We start from the raw sequence: 17,878 nt of genomic DNA, 5'->3' as shown, positions 1-17,878 counted from the left end.
CCCCTTGGCCAACATTAATGGGATGTTTTGTTACAGAGATTTAAGTGCTTATCTTTATCGGTAGAAAGTAGTCTAACTTGTTAAATAAAGACAAACTCTGTAGCAGACCAGGCTATGGCTGAGATGTCTCTGTTGACTTGTCTCCACTCATGCTGGCCAGGACTTTGTATTTATGATTCTCCAGAAGCCCTGAATGGGTGGCTCTGCCTCATTACTCTGCTCTCACCTGAAACCTACTGCCCAGTTGGTGAGGCCTTCGCTTACTGTGCAATGTAAATGAGCCTCTCTTCTCTCCATCCCCCAACACAAACCTCCCTCGTATAAGAGCAGTAGTTCTCAAAATTTAGTGTCACCTAGAGAACTTGTGAAAATGCAATTTCTGATTCAGTGGGTCTAGAGTAAGGCTAGAGAGTATTTGCTTCTAACAAGTTCCCAAGGGATGCCAAGAACCACCAATATAGAGGAACAAATGCTGGAGACAGATTGCAAACATTTGAATCCTGATTCTGCTACTTACTGGCTGTGTAACCTTGGCAAGTTCTGTGACCTCTTTGTGCTTCAGGTTTCTATCTGCAAAGTGGGAATAATCATACCCACCTCACGGGGGTTGCTGTGAGGATCAAATAAAGTGCTTAGAACAATGTGTGGCATTGATAGATGGTAGCTATTATGCTTTATTTTCTTCATATCACTTGCCCCTATATAAGAGCATTTTGTTTATTTGCTTATTTATTTCATTGCTTCTCTGGCTGCAGTAGAAGTTCCACAAGGTTGATGGCCTTTTCTATCTTGTTCACTGTATCCTCAGCATTTAGAAAACACCTGGCACAGAGTGAGTTTTAAATACATATTGTACACTTAGATAAGTATATTGTAATAGAATAGGCAGGGAAGCTAACTGTATTAAGAATAAAAGATCACAAGCTGATTGTTAAAGATCTTCGATGGTGTGATTTTTAAAAAGACTGAACTTTCTTTAAATCTAAGGGAAAGAATATTTATTAGGGCTCTTTTTCTTTGTTGCCTTGGTGGAAAGGATGCTTGGATTGCCCAAATTATTGAAAAGAATAGGGTGAGGGATCCATATGAGGTCTGAAAATATTTCTGAAGGTTGCAAAAAGAAGAATTGAATTAATGAGGCATACCATATTTTTGGACAAGAGATTCAACATAATGAATATATCAATTCTCTCTAAATTAGTCTATAAATTTCACACGATCCTTTCCTCAAAAAATTACCAGTATGATTTTTATCTGAATTTGACCACCTGATTTTAAACAATATATGGAAAAATAAACAAGCAAGAATAGCCAGCAAAAATTCCAGGAAAGAATAATGAGAGGAGTTTGTCTTAAGCATTGAAAGACATAGAACATCAATGGGGTAAGATATGGTACTTGAATATATACAATAATTTGATACCCAATAAAGATGGCATTTCAGATCATTGGGAATTACAGACTTGCTCTTTTGATTGGCAAGAATTAAAGATTTCTGATATCCAATGGTGAAGAAGATGCGGAGATACATGTAGGTATATAAATTGGCACAATCTCTTTGGAGAGCAATTCTTAGGATCTCCTTTTAGAAATATACATATGCCCTAATCCAAGAAATCCACCTTTATATATTAATTCCCCAAAAGAATCACTTGCACCTGTGCACAAAGAGGAATTGGAAAATCGTTTGTAGAAGGGAAAAACAGATGACAACCTCAGTATCCTTACAAGTAGAGAGTATTGTACATCTATATTGTGGTATGCAATGCAGCACTTAAAATAAATGAGGCTAAAAATGAAAAGAAGAAAATGATGTTGCCATATTAATGTCCCCCTACATAAGCAGGTAATCCTCTTTCCTTCCAGTTCAGAAGAACACTCATTACATGATGATCTTTGATGCCTTTGTAATTCTGACATGTTTGGCTTCATTGATGCTGTGCATTCGATCTGTGATTAGAGGACTTCAACTTCAGCAGGTAGGGGCTGTTGCTTTCAAGGAATGCTATGGACATTTTGATGGGTGGAGAAATTCACTCTGTCTCCCTCTTTTCCCTGAAGGAATATACCAAGTTTTTCCTCCTCTACTATAAGAAGGAAGTTTCTGTTTCTGATAGAATGGAATTTGTCAATGGATGGTACGTTACAATTATCATTAGTGACATATTGACAATCACTGGATCAGTTCTGAAAATGGAAATCCAAGCTAAGGTAATTTTTTTTCTATGTATGCCCTGTTTCAGATGTGTATCAATGGTAATGTATTTTTCCAGAATGGGAGAGTTTACAGAGTAAGCGATTTCTATCAAACATTGTATCAAGTGAATTTAAAATCTGTAACTGTAATTTTCTCATGTCTAGCCAGGAAATCTCTCATGTAGACTTTTTACAAAGTGATACCTAAGCCTCTGCATCAGAATCATCTGGGTGCCGGGGAAGAATTACCTGTATGAGAACTACTGACTCTGAACTTGAATCTGAACTCTGGGGACAGGGCCTATGGATTCTTACACACACCAAAATTCATGCACAGACTGGGGTAACTGAGATGAGAGGTGTTTTTGTTGTTCTTTCCAGAAATGCCAGAATCTTCAACAAAAAAGAATAGGGCTGAAAGAGAGTGTAAGGCCAAGACGCTACTGCCTGAGTACCTGTAGTTGCTTTCCTTTGTCCATTCAAGTTCAGGACGTTCAGGGCTCTTACTTTTCCCCTTGATGTGCCACAAAGCTTTCTATTTTAAGTTAGGGTTAATGCAGCCTAGAAATCAACCCTCCCGCCAAAGCAAAACATTGAATGAAAAAACTAATATTATTCAAACTAAGTTTGTTCAAATTTGTATTTTTTTAGCCTTGACTACAACAAAGTGTGAGTATGAGCCACGTGGGGGACCCTATCATGGTTCCGATTCCTGGGCAGAGACCCCAGATGCAATGGCTCAGATAAGACAGGAATAGTTAGGGTGGGTTTTCCAAGTTGGCAAGTCACTCAGCTTCACACAATTAGGGACCCAAGTTCTTCCCATCTTGTTTCTCTACTGGCCATTAAGAGCTCACTCAGATGGTGTGATTGATGCCAGCTCACCTCACAAACAGGTTGCAACTGGTGGAAGGAAAGTCATAGTATGGCTGTAGCTCTCCCACAGTCTTACAGCCTTGGCTCAGGGACGGCAGCCTTCATTTCTGCCCGCATCCCGCTGGACAGAATTAGTTACATTTAACTGCAAGGGGTGTTGGGGCATACAGAGCAGGAATATGCCTTGGAAACTGAGAATGGGTTTGGGTTGACATTGAACAAGTGCTGCCTTGTGCAACTGTAGCATTTATCACTGGAATAGAGTTTTAACTTTAAGGAAAACAAAAAGAGAAGTGAGAGGATTTGCAGCAAATCCCTATTTTTACCAACCTCGACTATGAATTACCTCAGTGAGTTCCTAATGATGTCCAGCAATCTTTCTACTGTTTTCTAGACCATTCCCTCCCCTGTCTTAGAGATGATCATTTCATATGTTTTCGCCCCTCCTGAAACCTGTAACATCCCTGCCCATCCTAATTCTCAGTTGATGACTTTCCTTCCTGTTTCACAAAAACAGCAGAAAAGAATAGAAATTCCACAAAGTCTCACTTCCTTCATCTCCCTACCTGTGTCAGTCCTCAATACCATGAAGTCTCACTTCCTTCATCTCCCTACCTGCGTCAGTCCTCAATACACAGCCTTTTCTCTGTTGCTGTGGATACATTCCTCAGGCTGCTGTCCTCCCCATGCCTACCAAATACTGTCTCTGCTTGCTTACTCCAAGGCTTAGCTCCAGCTACTCTTCTTCTTTTCATGTGCATCATCAATTTCCCATTCTCCACCACATTATTTCTATTAGCAACTTTTTTTCACTTTTCTGAAAAGACAAAATCTCAACCTATTTCTCCCTCCAGCTACTTCCCCATTTCTCTGCTTCCCTTTATATAGCAAAAGACCTCAAAAGAGTAGTTAATCTCATTTCCAATTCTGTTTCTTCCATTCTATCTTATATCTGTTCCAATCAGGCTGCCCTGCCACTCTATAGAAAGCATTCTTTCCAGTGACCTCCTATATTGCTATACTAATTATCAATTATCAATAATCAATTATTTATCCTCTCCTTGACCTATCAGCAGCGTTTAACACTGCAAACACTCCCTCTTTGTTGTGCAGTTTGTTGCTGTTCTAATCACTGACCTGGTTTTCATCTTCAGTCACAGGCTGGTCTTCTGACTATCCTTCTCTGGTTCCCTCCCATCTCTCTTGTATTAAAGTGTTTTAATACCTTTTTTTCTGCTACTGTCTTGGCGATCTCATCCCTTCCCATGGCTTTAAATAGTATCTGTTTGCCAATGATTTCCGAATCTATATTTCCAGCTTGGAATATTTCCCTGAGCTCCAGTCTCAAATACCCAAATGTCTATTCCACATCTTCATTTCAATGTCTACTTGGCCTCTCAAATTTGACATACCTAAATCAGAACTCCTAAAATCTCCACCTCCACAGTCTAAACCTGCTTGTTCATGACCTCTCTAACTTCAGCAGTGGGAACTCTTTTCATTGCTCAAGACAACAACCATAGATTCCACCTTTACTCTTCTCTTTTGCTAATCCTCTCTCCTCTGCATCAAATCTAAGAGAAAATTCTATTGATTTACTTTCAAAAACCACCTCTTCACTTCCCTATTCCCTGTTTGACCCAAGCCATTGTCACCTCTTACCTACGGGACTGCAATCGCCCACCATCACTCTGCCCACCATCTGCTCCCAACCACACAGCCCACATTTGATCGTTATCACTCCTGTTCAAAGCTCCCCACTCCCTATTCAGAGTAAAAGACAAAGTTGTGAAATGTCCCATGAGGCCTGGAATCACCTGCTCCTGCCTCTGTGAGTCCGTGCTCGCTCCCATTGCTCACTCCAGCCTGACTCATTGTCTTGCCGGGCGCCCTCCTGCCTGGCGGCCTTTGTACTTACTGGTTGATGTACCTGAAACACTCTTCTCCTAGAGTTTTTGCTTGGCTTGCCCCCTCCCTCCCCTCAGGTCTTTGCTCCAAGGCCTCCTTTTCAGATCACCCTATTTAAAATGCAACCGCTTAGTCATTCCTTACTGCCTTCTCAGAATTTTCCCCTCAGACTTACCACCAGCTAAGGTACCAAGGGTTGTGTTCATGTATTTCTGCCCTTTCTCCCCCTCTCCCGCCCCCACTAGAATATGAGCTTCATGAGGGCAGGGAATTTTGTCTGTTCACTGCTTTGTCCATAGCACTTAGAGCCTGCCTCATAGCGACCCAATAAATATGTTGTGCTCAGCTGAATTTCTGCCATATAATCTGATTATTATTTTGCATTGTGCTTTAGAGTCTAGCGAGTTATGATGTCTGTAGCATACTTCTTGGGACCTCTACCATGCTTGTGTGGCTTGGAGTCATCCGATACCTCGGTTTCTTTCAGAAGTACAATGTAAGGAATTGCATCAATCTCCATGATGTCGACATTTCCATCTTTCAAAGTTATTACATTGCTTTGGCTGAAGGGTGAAGGGATCCTAATGACCTCTCTTTATCTTCCCAGCTCCTTATTCTGACCCTGCAGGCAGCACTGCCCAGTGTCATCAGGTTCTGTTGCTGTGCAGCTATGATTTATTTAGGCTATTGCTTCTGTGGATGGATTGTGCTGGGCCCTTACCATGATAAGGTACCAATAAACACTTTTTTCCTAGTATTAGTAAGCTCCTAGCATAGTGCCAGTGGCTTATTATCCTTTTAAAATGAGCTCCTTTCATTTTGTGATTCAGCCTGAAAATGTTGAAAGTATTATATCTGTTGCATGCTTATAAACTAGTGTGACCAGCTTCAGAGAATTGATTGACTCAACTACTTCAACTCACTTTGTGGAATATGTCAGATAATTAAGTCCTTTTTACCACCAGAAAAATCAAATTTAGTCAATTTGATTCATGAATATATACTACAGTAAGCTATTTGGGTAAACCTTGAAATGTGACTTTATTGAAAAAGTAGTATGGGGAGAAACTTGTAGAAATACTTGAAAACTTTGTTACCAGAGTTAGTCTTGACTGTAATTTCACTATCTTGAAAGAATGAATTTTTAAAATGAAAACTAAGACCATGCAGGTTGGGACTTGGGTATCTCTGCAGAAACATTTCAAGGACCTCTTTCTATGGAGGTAAAAGGGAGGGTAAGGCTGGACTCAGAAAAGCCCTGAGCTTGCAGACCAGCCCGTCTGCTTCAGTTCAGCTGCTCCTCTTAGGAACAGTATCAAGAAGAGGCTGCCTGTTCCAGAAACACAGCAGACTCATACATGCTGTATCTCCAGGCAAATGCTTATAGTTACCTCAGCTTATTGGTTTGCAAGGGTAACTTGGGATATCCAGTTCCCCTATTTTTAATATGGCATTATGGATGAGTCTCCAGTGGAAAAGAACATGGAAGAAAGTCAACTGTTCTCTTTTCTTTTTTCAGTTCCGTTCTCTGAACATTGTCTCTGAGTGCCTTTTCTCTCTGATAAATGGAGATGATATGTTTGCCACATTTGCAAATATGCAGCAAAAAAGTTACTTGGTCTGGTTGTTTAGCAGAATCTACCTCTACTCATTCATCAGCCTCTTCATATATATGGTTTTAAGTCTTTTCATAGCGCTGATCACTGATACATATGAAACAATTAAGGTAGGTTCAAGAGCCATAAGTACAAGCATTTTTTCCAGAACTTGTAGAGTAGCAATAAAATATAGTTCCTAAAGGGGAGGAACACCAGTGGAAAGTTAATTATTTTAGACTAGAAAAGGACTTCAATTTTAAATACTGAGAAACAGAAACAGAGAAATAGAATTCTATAATGTTGAAAGTTGATCTCTAAGTAATTTTGTTTTTTCAAACAAGTCTTCTAACCTTTTATTAGAAATATAAGGACCAGAGGGTATTGGCTGAATGAAACAGATGGCATTTCAGAAAGCCAAATTGTTATAGGGACCTTTAAAAATCCAATTTTTACAAAGAAAAAACTGACCTCTCCATTTGGAGTGTGCTGTAACTGAACCTGTTACCTTTTTTGTATTGAAGTATAGTCGATATACAATTTATATTGGTTTCAAGTATACAACACGAACCCATTACTCTTTGCAAAGCCCTGCATGAGACCTGGTTTCCAGAACAGTAGAGGGGTCGATATGACAAGCAATAGCCATGTATGCTTTATACAGTCAGAAGCATGATTTGAAAAGCTGTTATCATTCTTATTGTCACTCACATGGGATATTTTAAGAATCAGTTTTAAGCCCTTTGAAATATGGAAAGGCAGAGTAAATGTCCATATATACTTAAATTTCTGATAACCTTATACTATTAGGTATAAAACTGGTATAGACACTTCCACTTGGGGACTTTTCTTTCTGGGTATGAGATGGGTAATGAAACTTGATGCAGTTTGAATGTTCTTAGGGATAAAGAGAAAGCCATGAAGAGTCGATAGGTTATGAGCTGATAGTTATGAGTAGCTTGCTCATGAAGTCAGGGCCAGACTTCATTTTTACTGAATCAGATTTTAGGAACTTGCTGTCCTTAATACTTGCTTGGCCAGGTATGTGCTTAGAGTCATTAAGGTGACTGGGAATGAATGTAGTTGTACCTGTCCAAATCCCTCCCCATGGTGCTCTAAAAATTCACTACCTTCAACTCTACACATAGAGAACTATGTTACTCAAGGGTAACATCTGACTTCCCAAAAGTAACATGCCTTAGACTGTTGACACAAGCCTTAGACTCATAGTTTACATATTTACCTCTTTCCATAATAACCAAATGGGCAAGTTATTTCTGATGCTATCTGGGGTCAGGACATATTCCAGAGATCTTAGATCCCAAACTGATATTAATACAAGGCCCTTAGACAAACCTGTCTGTCTGGAAGAGAGACTCCAAAAGGAAGTGCAGGCTGGATTCTCCCTGGAAGAAGGGCTCACCCTCAGATCCAACATGCCTTTTTGGGGTTGAACCAGACCCACAAAAGAGAGCCAAAGTGAGCCCTGAAGAATCTTAGACCTACTTTACCTTAGTGGAACCTAAAAATTGCCCCAGAGGCTGTATCTCCCTAAAAATACTTTGGAAGGGATTAGCTTCTCCCTCTAGAGAGATGCCCTACCTTGCCAATGATCTATTTTGAATTTGGAATAAAGCTGTTTCAAGGGACTTATTACTGAGAGCTTTTTTTATTCTTCTGTATAGCATTACCAACAACATGGCTTCCCAGAGACTGACCTGCGTACATTTATATCAGAGTGCAAACATCTACCCAATTCTGGAAAATACAGATTAGAAGATGACCCTCCAGTATCTATAATCTGCTGTTGTAAAAAGTAGCTATCAGGCTAATCTGTGCTCTCAAGGGAAATAAAGGGGGCTGAGTTGGGAGACTGTATAGATACTTTAAGATCAGGTGTAATGCATTCAAAGACTAATACTATTTTGAGCAAATTGATGGCTATAATCCATTAAGAACTATGTTTATATTTTTAAAAGCAATATTTAATGTCTTTGTAGCTTTATGTTTGGTTTATTTAAAAAACAACTAACCTTAATGAGGGAAGCTTTCTTGTTTATTTTGCCATAGCTTTAGAATGGCCCTCTTTCCTCTAGCTTTTACATTTTTTCTTCTAGCTATTCTGACTGTGCTGTGTCATCAGTGGAAAATAATGCCTGGTTTGACTTCAGATAGCTCACTAACCCTGGCCTGGACCACTCTCAGGGTTCCATCCCCGAGACAGAGGTTGATTGCTATATATCCAGTAATCATTGCATTTTAAAACCTTCTCTTAAAGGGTAGACTAAGCAAGCAAGAACCACCACCAGGTAACAGCCTAATATTTGATTCTGAAGGACAACTGTTACCTGGCTGCTTTTAGTTGTCGAAAGGACTGGGTTTTTAAGCATTCGTGTGTAAGTTTTCTCTTCTTCTTCAGTGTTTAAGTACAAACTTGAAACTTGTATATTCTATACATATATGAAAACTAAAGTGCATACCAAATGCAATTTCAATTCCACAATGATTATATTCTTAGTACTTGCATGGCCTTCTGAAAAACTGATTTACTGTGCCCATTAGAGGCACGTTCAGTTTCTCGGAAAAGAATAGTGTTTGGGGTCAGGAACTGTGGTTTCTTGGGGGAGATGTTCTATAACTCACATTAAACATATTTTGGAAAACAATTATGCTCAAACTTTAAAAATAAGTGGGGGATGTAGGCCTTAAAAAGACATTAAAAGCAAGCCTCCACACCTAACAGACCATTGATTAGAAGTTTCAGGGATTTTCACAACACGAATTCTTGTATTATATGCTATTTATTCAAATAGAAATGAATTCAATGATGTGCAATGAAAGTTTTTTCAAAGTAAACTCTTTTTTTTTAAGTAAACTGATTTGTTAAATTATTTGTCTTAAGGACTAAATGAAGATAACCTTGAGACACTGAAATCTTATTAACATAGTATTTTAGGGGAAAGGAAGAGGCTTTTAAAAGGAAAAAGAAGAGGCTTTTAAAACAGTGATTGGCATCACTCACAACAGAAACAAAATTATAAATTATCCAGCAATTAACCTAAGGTAGCAAGTAGAAATGTTAAATTCTTAAGTGTTCAAATGTGAGGCTTTACAATGAGTATAAACTATTTTTGTAGTACCTGTGGCTTTTAAAAAACAGAAAATCTAAATCTCTAGGTAAGTATATTTATCTTTTGTCCAGTTCTAACATTTATATCACAATTTTAGAATTCACTAGAATGCATTGTGAATCTTGGAATCATGTTTATTATCTGATAAATGCTTTTCTTTACTCCTTGTGAGACTTCTGGATTAGAAGCAATACTTCAATGGAAACATGAAACCACTGACCCAGTGTTGGGTCTGGAGTTTTACTTTGCCCTGAAGTCATCATGTTTCTGCTGTGGAATTACAGCCAATAACTTGGAACCTTCATATCTCATGATTCTTCAAGTCATTTTATTATGGCAGGAGTCCCTGATAAATTCCAAGTCCTTATTTTCAGTAATAATGCCCATGAGAGAATATCTGTTTCCTGAAAGAAACAGCACTGATATTTTGAACTGTCCCCAAACCACTATGATAGCTTGATCTGTGTAAGCAGATAAGTTATAGGCCAGTCATTTTAGTGTTCCTTTTCTATGTATATATGTAACATAATGTATGTCAACATAGTGTAAGAATTGAAAATGTAAGTCATTTCTTCTCCTGGGCTTTTAGACTGGGGGAGCAAAAAGGAGATTGGGGCTGGACTTTTGTTGGCAATACCCATTTGTCTGGAGGTCAGGTTCTCTGCCCTCCTCCCTCCCACCCCATAATGATTCTCAAGCTTGTGGACATAAGAATCACCAGGAAATCTTGTTAAAATTTTAGATATGTAGGTAGTACCAGCAGAGATTTCTTATTTGTCAAGTCTTGAGGGAGACCAGGAATCTATAGTTTAGCAGGCATACCAGGTGATTCTGATTCTGGTTAATGGTGGCTGCATGGCCCAGAGCTGGCCCAGGAACAATTAAATCCTTTTGTTGGAGCTACAAATGAGGAAATGTTCATGGGCTCAAGATATGGACTGGCCTTCTATTTCTCGACCATATTAGTCAACAGAATAACTCTAAGTAAGAGACTTAATAGGCATCAAAATAGATATCTTAGGATTTCTATTGTCTGTTACAATCTTTTTCAGGTGAACTTTGATTTTAATGATGCCACATTTTTTTTAAACAGTTCAGGTGTCATTTTCTTCTGTTACTTCAATAAAGCTTTGAATATATAATACATATTGAGTTTTAATCCTTTGGTCAGCACACCATTTCCAAATTAAATTAATACATGCAAACAGAGAGGTGATGGATTAGTAGAAAAGACAAAATTTTCATTTTTTAAAGATATGATGATATACACAGAAAAGCTAATAGAATTAACAACTTACCAAACTAGTTAAGAGGATGCAACAAGGTTGTCAGATGTAAGATCATTTTAACAATTCTCTAAGCTTCCTCTCCACTATTAACATCTAGACATCATTCACAACAGAAACAAAATTATAAATTATCAAGCAATTAACCTAAGGTAGCAAGTAGTAATCCTTCCTAGAGAAAATTTCAAAAACTCTATTAAAAGACATAAAAGAAGACCTGAATAATTGCAGAGATAATATATGCTGAATGGGGGCAACTTAGCAGAGTAAAGATTTCATATCAGTCTATGAACTACTATGAACAACATCAATAACAACAATATAATTGGTATGAACAACAATAAAACAACAATAAAAATTCAAAGTGCTTTTATGAAATTAAAAAAATCAATACTAAAATTCATATGAAGTGAAAAGTCCAAGAATAACAAAGTCAAGTTTGAAGAGAAAGGAGAGCTTCATTCTACCTAATACTAAGCAATACTACAGTTTTATACTAAAAAAATTAAAATAGTATTTATATAGTATTAACAGAGAATCAAACTAAGAGACCAATGAATGGGATATAGAGCTCAGAAATATACTCATGTATATTTGGAAACCTGTTATAAGATAAAGCCATCACCAGAAAGCAAGGGGAAAGAAGAGGCTTTTAAAATAGTGGTTGGCAAACTATGGCCTATAAGCTACCTGATTTTTTAAGGCTTTTGAGCTAGAATGGTTTTTCTATTTTTAAATCACTGAAAAAAACATAAATTACACCTGAGTCAAGGAAAAAGTCTTAAGAGAAATTTTAAAACATTTTGAACTAAATGAAAATGAAAACAAGCCTTATCAGAAATTGTGAGATGCAGCAAAAGCAGTGCCTAGAGAGAAATTTATAGTTTTGAGCTCATATATTAGAAAAGAAGATCTAAAATTAACATCCAATCTTTCCTTTTTAGGAAACTAGAAAAAGAAGAGCAAATTGAATCCAAAATAAGCAGAAGAAAAGAAATAATAAAATCAGAATAGAAATCAATGAAATTGAAAACAGGAAATCAGTAGAGAAAATAAATGAAATCAAAAGCTGGTTCTTTCAAAACATCAATAAAATTGATAAGGCTATAGCCAGGCTCACTAAGAAAAAAGAAGATTCAGATTACTAATATCTGAAATGAAAGAGAAAGCATCACTACAGATCCCATGGGCATTAAAGGGAAAATAAAGGAATATCATGAACTCTATGCTCACAATTTTGAAAACCTGAATGAAATAGACCAGCTCCTTCAAGGACACAATTGCCAAAATTTGCACAAGAAATCACATCAGCAATCTAATTGGCCCATATCAATTAAGGAAATTGAATCAATAATTAATAACCTTCCAAAACTGAAAGTACCCATCCCAGATGGGTTCACTGGTGAATTCTACAATAAATTTAAGGGAAAATTACACTAATTCTCTACAATCTCTTCCAGAAGATTGAAACAGATGGAATACTTCCTAACTCATTTTTTGAAGCCAGTAGTATCTTAATACCAAAACCAGACAAAGACATTACAAGAAAAAAAAACTAGAGACCAATATCTCTCATGAACATAAATGCAAAATCCTCAACAAAAATATTAGTAGATTGAATCCAACAATGTATAAAAAGAATTATATAACATAATGAAGTGGAATTTATTCCCAGGTATGAAAGGCTGGTTCAGTATTCAAAAATCAATTAATATAATCCATCACATCAAAAAGCTAAGAAAACAAAATCACAGTCATGTCAATACATGCAGAAAAAGCATTTGACAAACCTAGTACCCATTCAGTGTAAAATAACTATCAGCAAACTAGGAATAGAGGTGAACATCCTCTACTTGATAAAAAAAACATCTACAAAAAAAACCTACATCTAACATCATACTTAATGGAGAAAAACTAGGAGCTTTCTGACTAAGATCAACAACAAGGCAAGGATGTACTCTCTCATCACTCATTTTCAACATCATACTGGAAGTCCTAGCTAATGCAGTAAGGCAAGAAAAGGAAATAAAAGGTATATACACTGAGAGGGAAAAAATAAAACAGAATTGGTTTGCAGATGACATCATTGTCTATGCAGAAAATCTGAAAGAATGGATAAAAAATTGGAACTAATAAGTGATTACAACAAGGTTGTAGTGAAATAGGTGTTAGTGGGACACAGGCAGATAGAGCTCAAGGCCCCAGTAAAGCACAGGCAGGAGGGAGCTGGGGTCAAGGCTTTGCAGTTAACAAGGAACCACATCCTGGACATCTGGAAAGTGCAGCCTGAGAAACAAGAGAGTTTTCCAGCCCATCTCAGCCCTACCAATAAGACCCCACCAATCATGTAAATTTGACTCCCTGATTTCCAGATGCTTTAAGCCTGTAGACATTGCAGTCCTAATGACAGTCGTCTTTGAAGCCCCTCCCAATTTGTGGGAGTCCTTTTCTTTTCATTCCTCATTACAAACTTTGCTGGTTGCTCTATACTCTTGTCTGCTGATTTCATTCTTCATTGCCTCGGAAACATGATCCTGGGAAGAATAGTAACTTCTCCATTGGTAACAGTAGGATACAAGGTTAATATATAAAAGTCAATTGCTTTCTTATATGGCAACAATAAAATGTCAGAATTTTACATTAAAAACACAGTACCATTTACATTAGTACTCCCCCAAATTAAATACTTAGTTATAAAGCTAACAAAATATGTACAAGATCTATATTAGGAAACCTATAATCCTTGTGAGAAAAATCAAAGAACTATATGACTGGGGAAATATTCCATGTTGATAGATAAGAAGACTCAGTATTGACTTGATATCAGTTCTTCCTAACTTGATCTATAGATTCAACACAATCTAAGTAAATTCCTAGCAATTATTTTGTGGATATCCACAAACTGATTTTAAAGGTTATACAAAGAGGAAAAAGATGCAGAATAGCCAATATGATATCAAAGAACAAAGTTGGAATATTGATACTACCTTACATCAAGACTTACTTTAAAGCCACAGTAGTTAAGAAAGTGTGATACTGGTGAAAGAATAGACAAATAGGGCAATGGAACAGAATAAAAAGCCCAGAAATAGAGCCACACAGATGTAGTCAACTGATCTTTGACAAGAAGCAAAGGCAATTCAATAGAGAAAAGATAGTCTTTTCAACAAATGGTGCTAGAACAACTGGACGTTTATGTGCAAAAACATACAGCTAGACAACAGAACAGATCTAACACCTTTCACAAAAATTAACTCAAAATGGATGATGGATGTAAATATAAATTCAAAACAATAGAACTCCAAAAGATAACATAGGAGAAAATCAAGATGACCTTGGTTATGATAACAACTTTTTAGATACACCAAAAGCACAACACATGAAAGAAAGAACTGACAAGATGGACATCATTAACATAAGAACTTTTGCTCTGTAAAAAACGCTGTCAAGAGAATGACAAGACAAGCCACAAACTAGGAAAAAATGTTTGCAAAAGATACCTGATGAAGGATGATTATACAAAATATACGAAGAACCCTTTAAAGTCAACAATAAAAACAACCTGATTTAAAAATGGTCAAAGACCTAAGAAGGCACCTCACTAAAGAAGATACACAGATATCAAACATATGAAAAATAGTTCAACATTATATGTTATCAGAGAATCACAAATTAAATAAACAATGAGTTACCACCACACACTTACTAGAATAGCCAAAATCCAAAACACTGACAACACCAGGTGCAGGTGAGGATATGGAGCAACAATAACTCTCATTTTGCTGGTGAGGATGTAGAACAACAGTAACTCTCATTTGTTTCTGATTAGGAATGCAAAATGATACAGCCACTTCAGAAAAGGATTGGGCAGTTTGTAAACAAAACAATACTCTTACAGTACAATCCAGCAGTCATGCTCCTTGGTATTTACCCAAGTGAGTTGAAAAAGTTATGTCCACAGAAAAACCTGCAATGGGATGTTTCTAGCAGCTTTTATCATAATTGCCAAAACTTGGCAGCAATCAGATGTCCTCCTTCAGTAGATGAATGGATAAATACACTGTGGTATATCCAGAGAGCACTAAAAAGAATTGAGTTATCAAGCAAGGAAAAGAGAGCAGTTTTAAGCGCGTATTACTAAGTGAAAGAAGTCAATCTGAAAAGGCTGCATACTATGTGAATCCCACTGATGACATTCTTGAAAAGTTAAAACTATAGAGAGGGTGAAAAGATCAATGGTTGTCAGGGTTTGGGGGATGGGGAGAAATGAAAGGTAGAAAACAGTGGATTATAAGGGCAGGGTCTTAGTCCTTTTGGACTGCTATAACAGGATATATAAACTGAGTGGCTTATAAATAACAGAATGTATTTCTCACAGTTCACAAGAAGTGAGTAGATTTGGTGCCGGATAAGAGCTCCTTTTCAGGTTCATAGACAGCTGTCTTTTTGCTGTGTCCTCACACTGTGGAAGGGAGCAAGGGGGCTCTCCAGGACCTCTTTTATAGAGACACTAATCCATTAATAAGGGCTCAATCCCCATCACCTAGTCATTTACCAAAGGCTCCACCTCCAAATACCATCACTGGATTTTAGGATTTCACATAAGAATTTTGCAGAGGACACAAGCATTCAGTCTGTAGCAGGTAGTAAAGTTACTCTATATGAAACAATAATGGTGGATACATGGCATTATACATTTGTCAAAACCCAGAGACTGTACGACAATAAGAGTATGCCCTAATGTAAAGTATGGACTTGATGGATGACGTGTCAGGTTCATTGACTGGAACAAATGTACCAGTCGTGTGGGATGGTGATAGTAGAGAAGGTTGTGCAAATGTGGGGGCAGGGAGATATGAGAACTCTCTGTGCTTTCTGTTCAATTTTGTTATGAACCTACAATGGCTTTAAAAAATAAAGTCTATCCTTAAGAAACTGAAATAAGAATAATATGTCATGATGTGAAATACAACCACTCTCTTTTTTTTACATATTATCTGTGGCTGCCTTTGCACTACAACTGCAGAGGTGAGCAGTTGCAACAAAGACAGTACAGCCCCAAAGCCTAAAATATGTATTATCTAGCCCTTTATAGACAGGGCTTGCCAACCCCTGATTCATAAGACAGTTTGTTGAAAACTGACTTAGGTATGTAGAAAAATTGAGCTGCCTTCCTGTCTCCTACCATATGTAAATATGAAGTAAAATGGACTTTGATATGAAGGATAACAATAAAATACATAAAATGCAGAAGAGTATTTGTGACCTAGGGGTAGAGAAAGTCGTAAGGTTACAAAAGCATGAGATCGAAATTATGAACTATCATTCAAGGAAGAACACCATGGACAAAGTTAAGGGACTGGTGTAGACTGGAAGAAGATATTTATAATGTATGAACCTGGCAAGGGATTGACATCTAGCCTATACAAAGACTATCTGCACAACAACAAAAACTAGGATGTCAACAGTTAAATTAATAAAAGGCACCATTTTTTCCTCCTATTTTATTCATTCTTCCTGCATATAAACTTCACACTGAATATTGTTCTTGTCTGCCTATCCTAAATAAATGTTGCATTTTTTGCTATTGACCTGTCTTACCATTCTCTAAACTACTTAAAAAAAAATTGCCTCCAGCATTGTACATCAGTGAAGCTTTCATATGGAGGCAACCTGCTAGACAAATTCAAGACCATTGGCCTGTAAATGTAAAATTCCATGTTATAGTACAGATTGAGCAGAAGATTCTTGGGTCATTTGGTTACTGGTCATTATAAATTTGAGTCAGATGAACAGAACAGAACACAGATGTTTGAATGGAACAAAGTATAGCACAAAACAATATGAGAATACATCCAAGTGAGAAATAAGCCAAGATTTTTACCATAAACGGTGGCTTTTTGAAAGTGGAAAAGTTCAATATCTATTGTGAATGAATTTACTAATTTAGAATATTTAAATCTTCCAAGCTTCTTCTCTTCACTGAAGGGGCACTTTTGATGAAAGGGGTTCTAAAATAAGGCATTTTGCCTAATAGCCTATTGGAAGTGGCTTTCAAAAAGGGTTAGTTCTGTATGCTTTTTTATACTTAGGTTATAGAAAAATATATATATGGTTCTGTCCAAGCTACCTGGAGATGCATATTAATTACCTGGCAGAATATTCTCTGCCCTAGCTAAACCCATAGGCCTTTTAAACACTTGCTGAACATCGTAGTTCTGGAACTCGAGACTTTCTCTGCTGCTAACACATGAAAAGTAGACACAGGTCTCCTGGAAAAGAGGCTGTCGGCTGGGTCCAAACTGCCAGGTCGGTTGAGCATGGCATTCTGGCAGGTGACTGCGACCCTCATCTCTGCGACATGTTTGGTCTCCCACAGGCGTCCTCCTTTCGTGCACCGGGAGGGAAGAGCAACCAGGAGCTTGGGTTTGAGGAGTCCCGCAGCTCGGGTCCTGTGCCATCCCTCTGTCCCCGCTCTGGGCAACGAGGACACTCACTGACCGCGCAGGAGGATTACCCAGCTTCTCGACGCCAGCGAAAGGCCACTCGTTTTTCCTTTCCTCGTGCTCCCGAACTCTTTTAACGTCTCCGAAACACGACCCTTGTCACAGGGTTTTGTGATCATACACTTTTAGAAGAGAAACGCGCCGAAAGAAACGAACTTGTCAGAATGAACTCCTCAGTTCAATGTGAAACCCTAGAGGGAAAGGGCCGCGTGTCTCTTATCCCGGGGTCCATAGGACCCAGTCTTCCGCTTGCACCGAGTCAGGTACGCATCAAAATAGAAACGACTAAGAGACGGACAAAAGAATGGATGGAGAAAACAAGGGAAGAGTGGAAAATCACGGAAAGAGTGAACTTTGAAAGGCAGGCGCCACAGAGGGCG

General features: G+C 37.8%; 1 protein-coding gene across 1 annotated transcript in view; it reads left to right on the top strand.

Annotated features, from left to right (window-relative positions):
* The window catches only part of MCOLN3 (mucolipin TRP cation channel 3), a 40,577-nt gene extending 22,727 nt beyond the window's left edge, over positions 1-17,850 (top strand). The window contains exons 8-13 of the mRNA XM_017671267.3: positions 1,867-1,979; positions 2,062-2,211; positions 5,375-5,476; positions 5,588-5,710; positions 6,500-6,706; positions 8,261-17,850. Coding sequence (XP_017526756.2) covers positions 1,867-1,979; positions 2,062-2,211; positions 5,375-5,476; positions 5,588-5,710; positions 6,500-6,706; positions 8,261-8,395 — 830 coding nt within the window. The 3' untranslated portion in view covers positions 8,396-17,850. The remainder of the gene's footprint in view (positions 1-1,866; positions 1,980-2,061; positions 2,212-5,374; positions 5,477-5,587; positions 5,711-6,499; positions 6,707-8,260) is intronic.
* The last annotated feature ends 28 nt before the right edge of the window (positions 17,851-17,878 follow it).

This window comes from Manis javanica, chromosome 4 (assembly GCF_040802235.1).
Source record: "Manis javanica isolate MJ-LG chromosome 4, MJ_LKY, whole genome shotgun sequence".
NCBI classification, from domain to species: Eukaryota; Metazoa; Chordata; class Mammalia; order Pholidota; family Manidae; genus Manis; species Manis javanica.
Note: the sequence above shows the minus strand (reverse complement) of the source record. Positions and strands in the feature narration are given on the sequence as shown.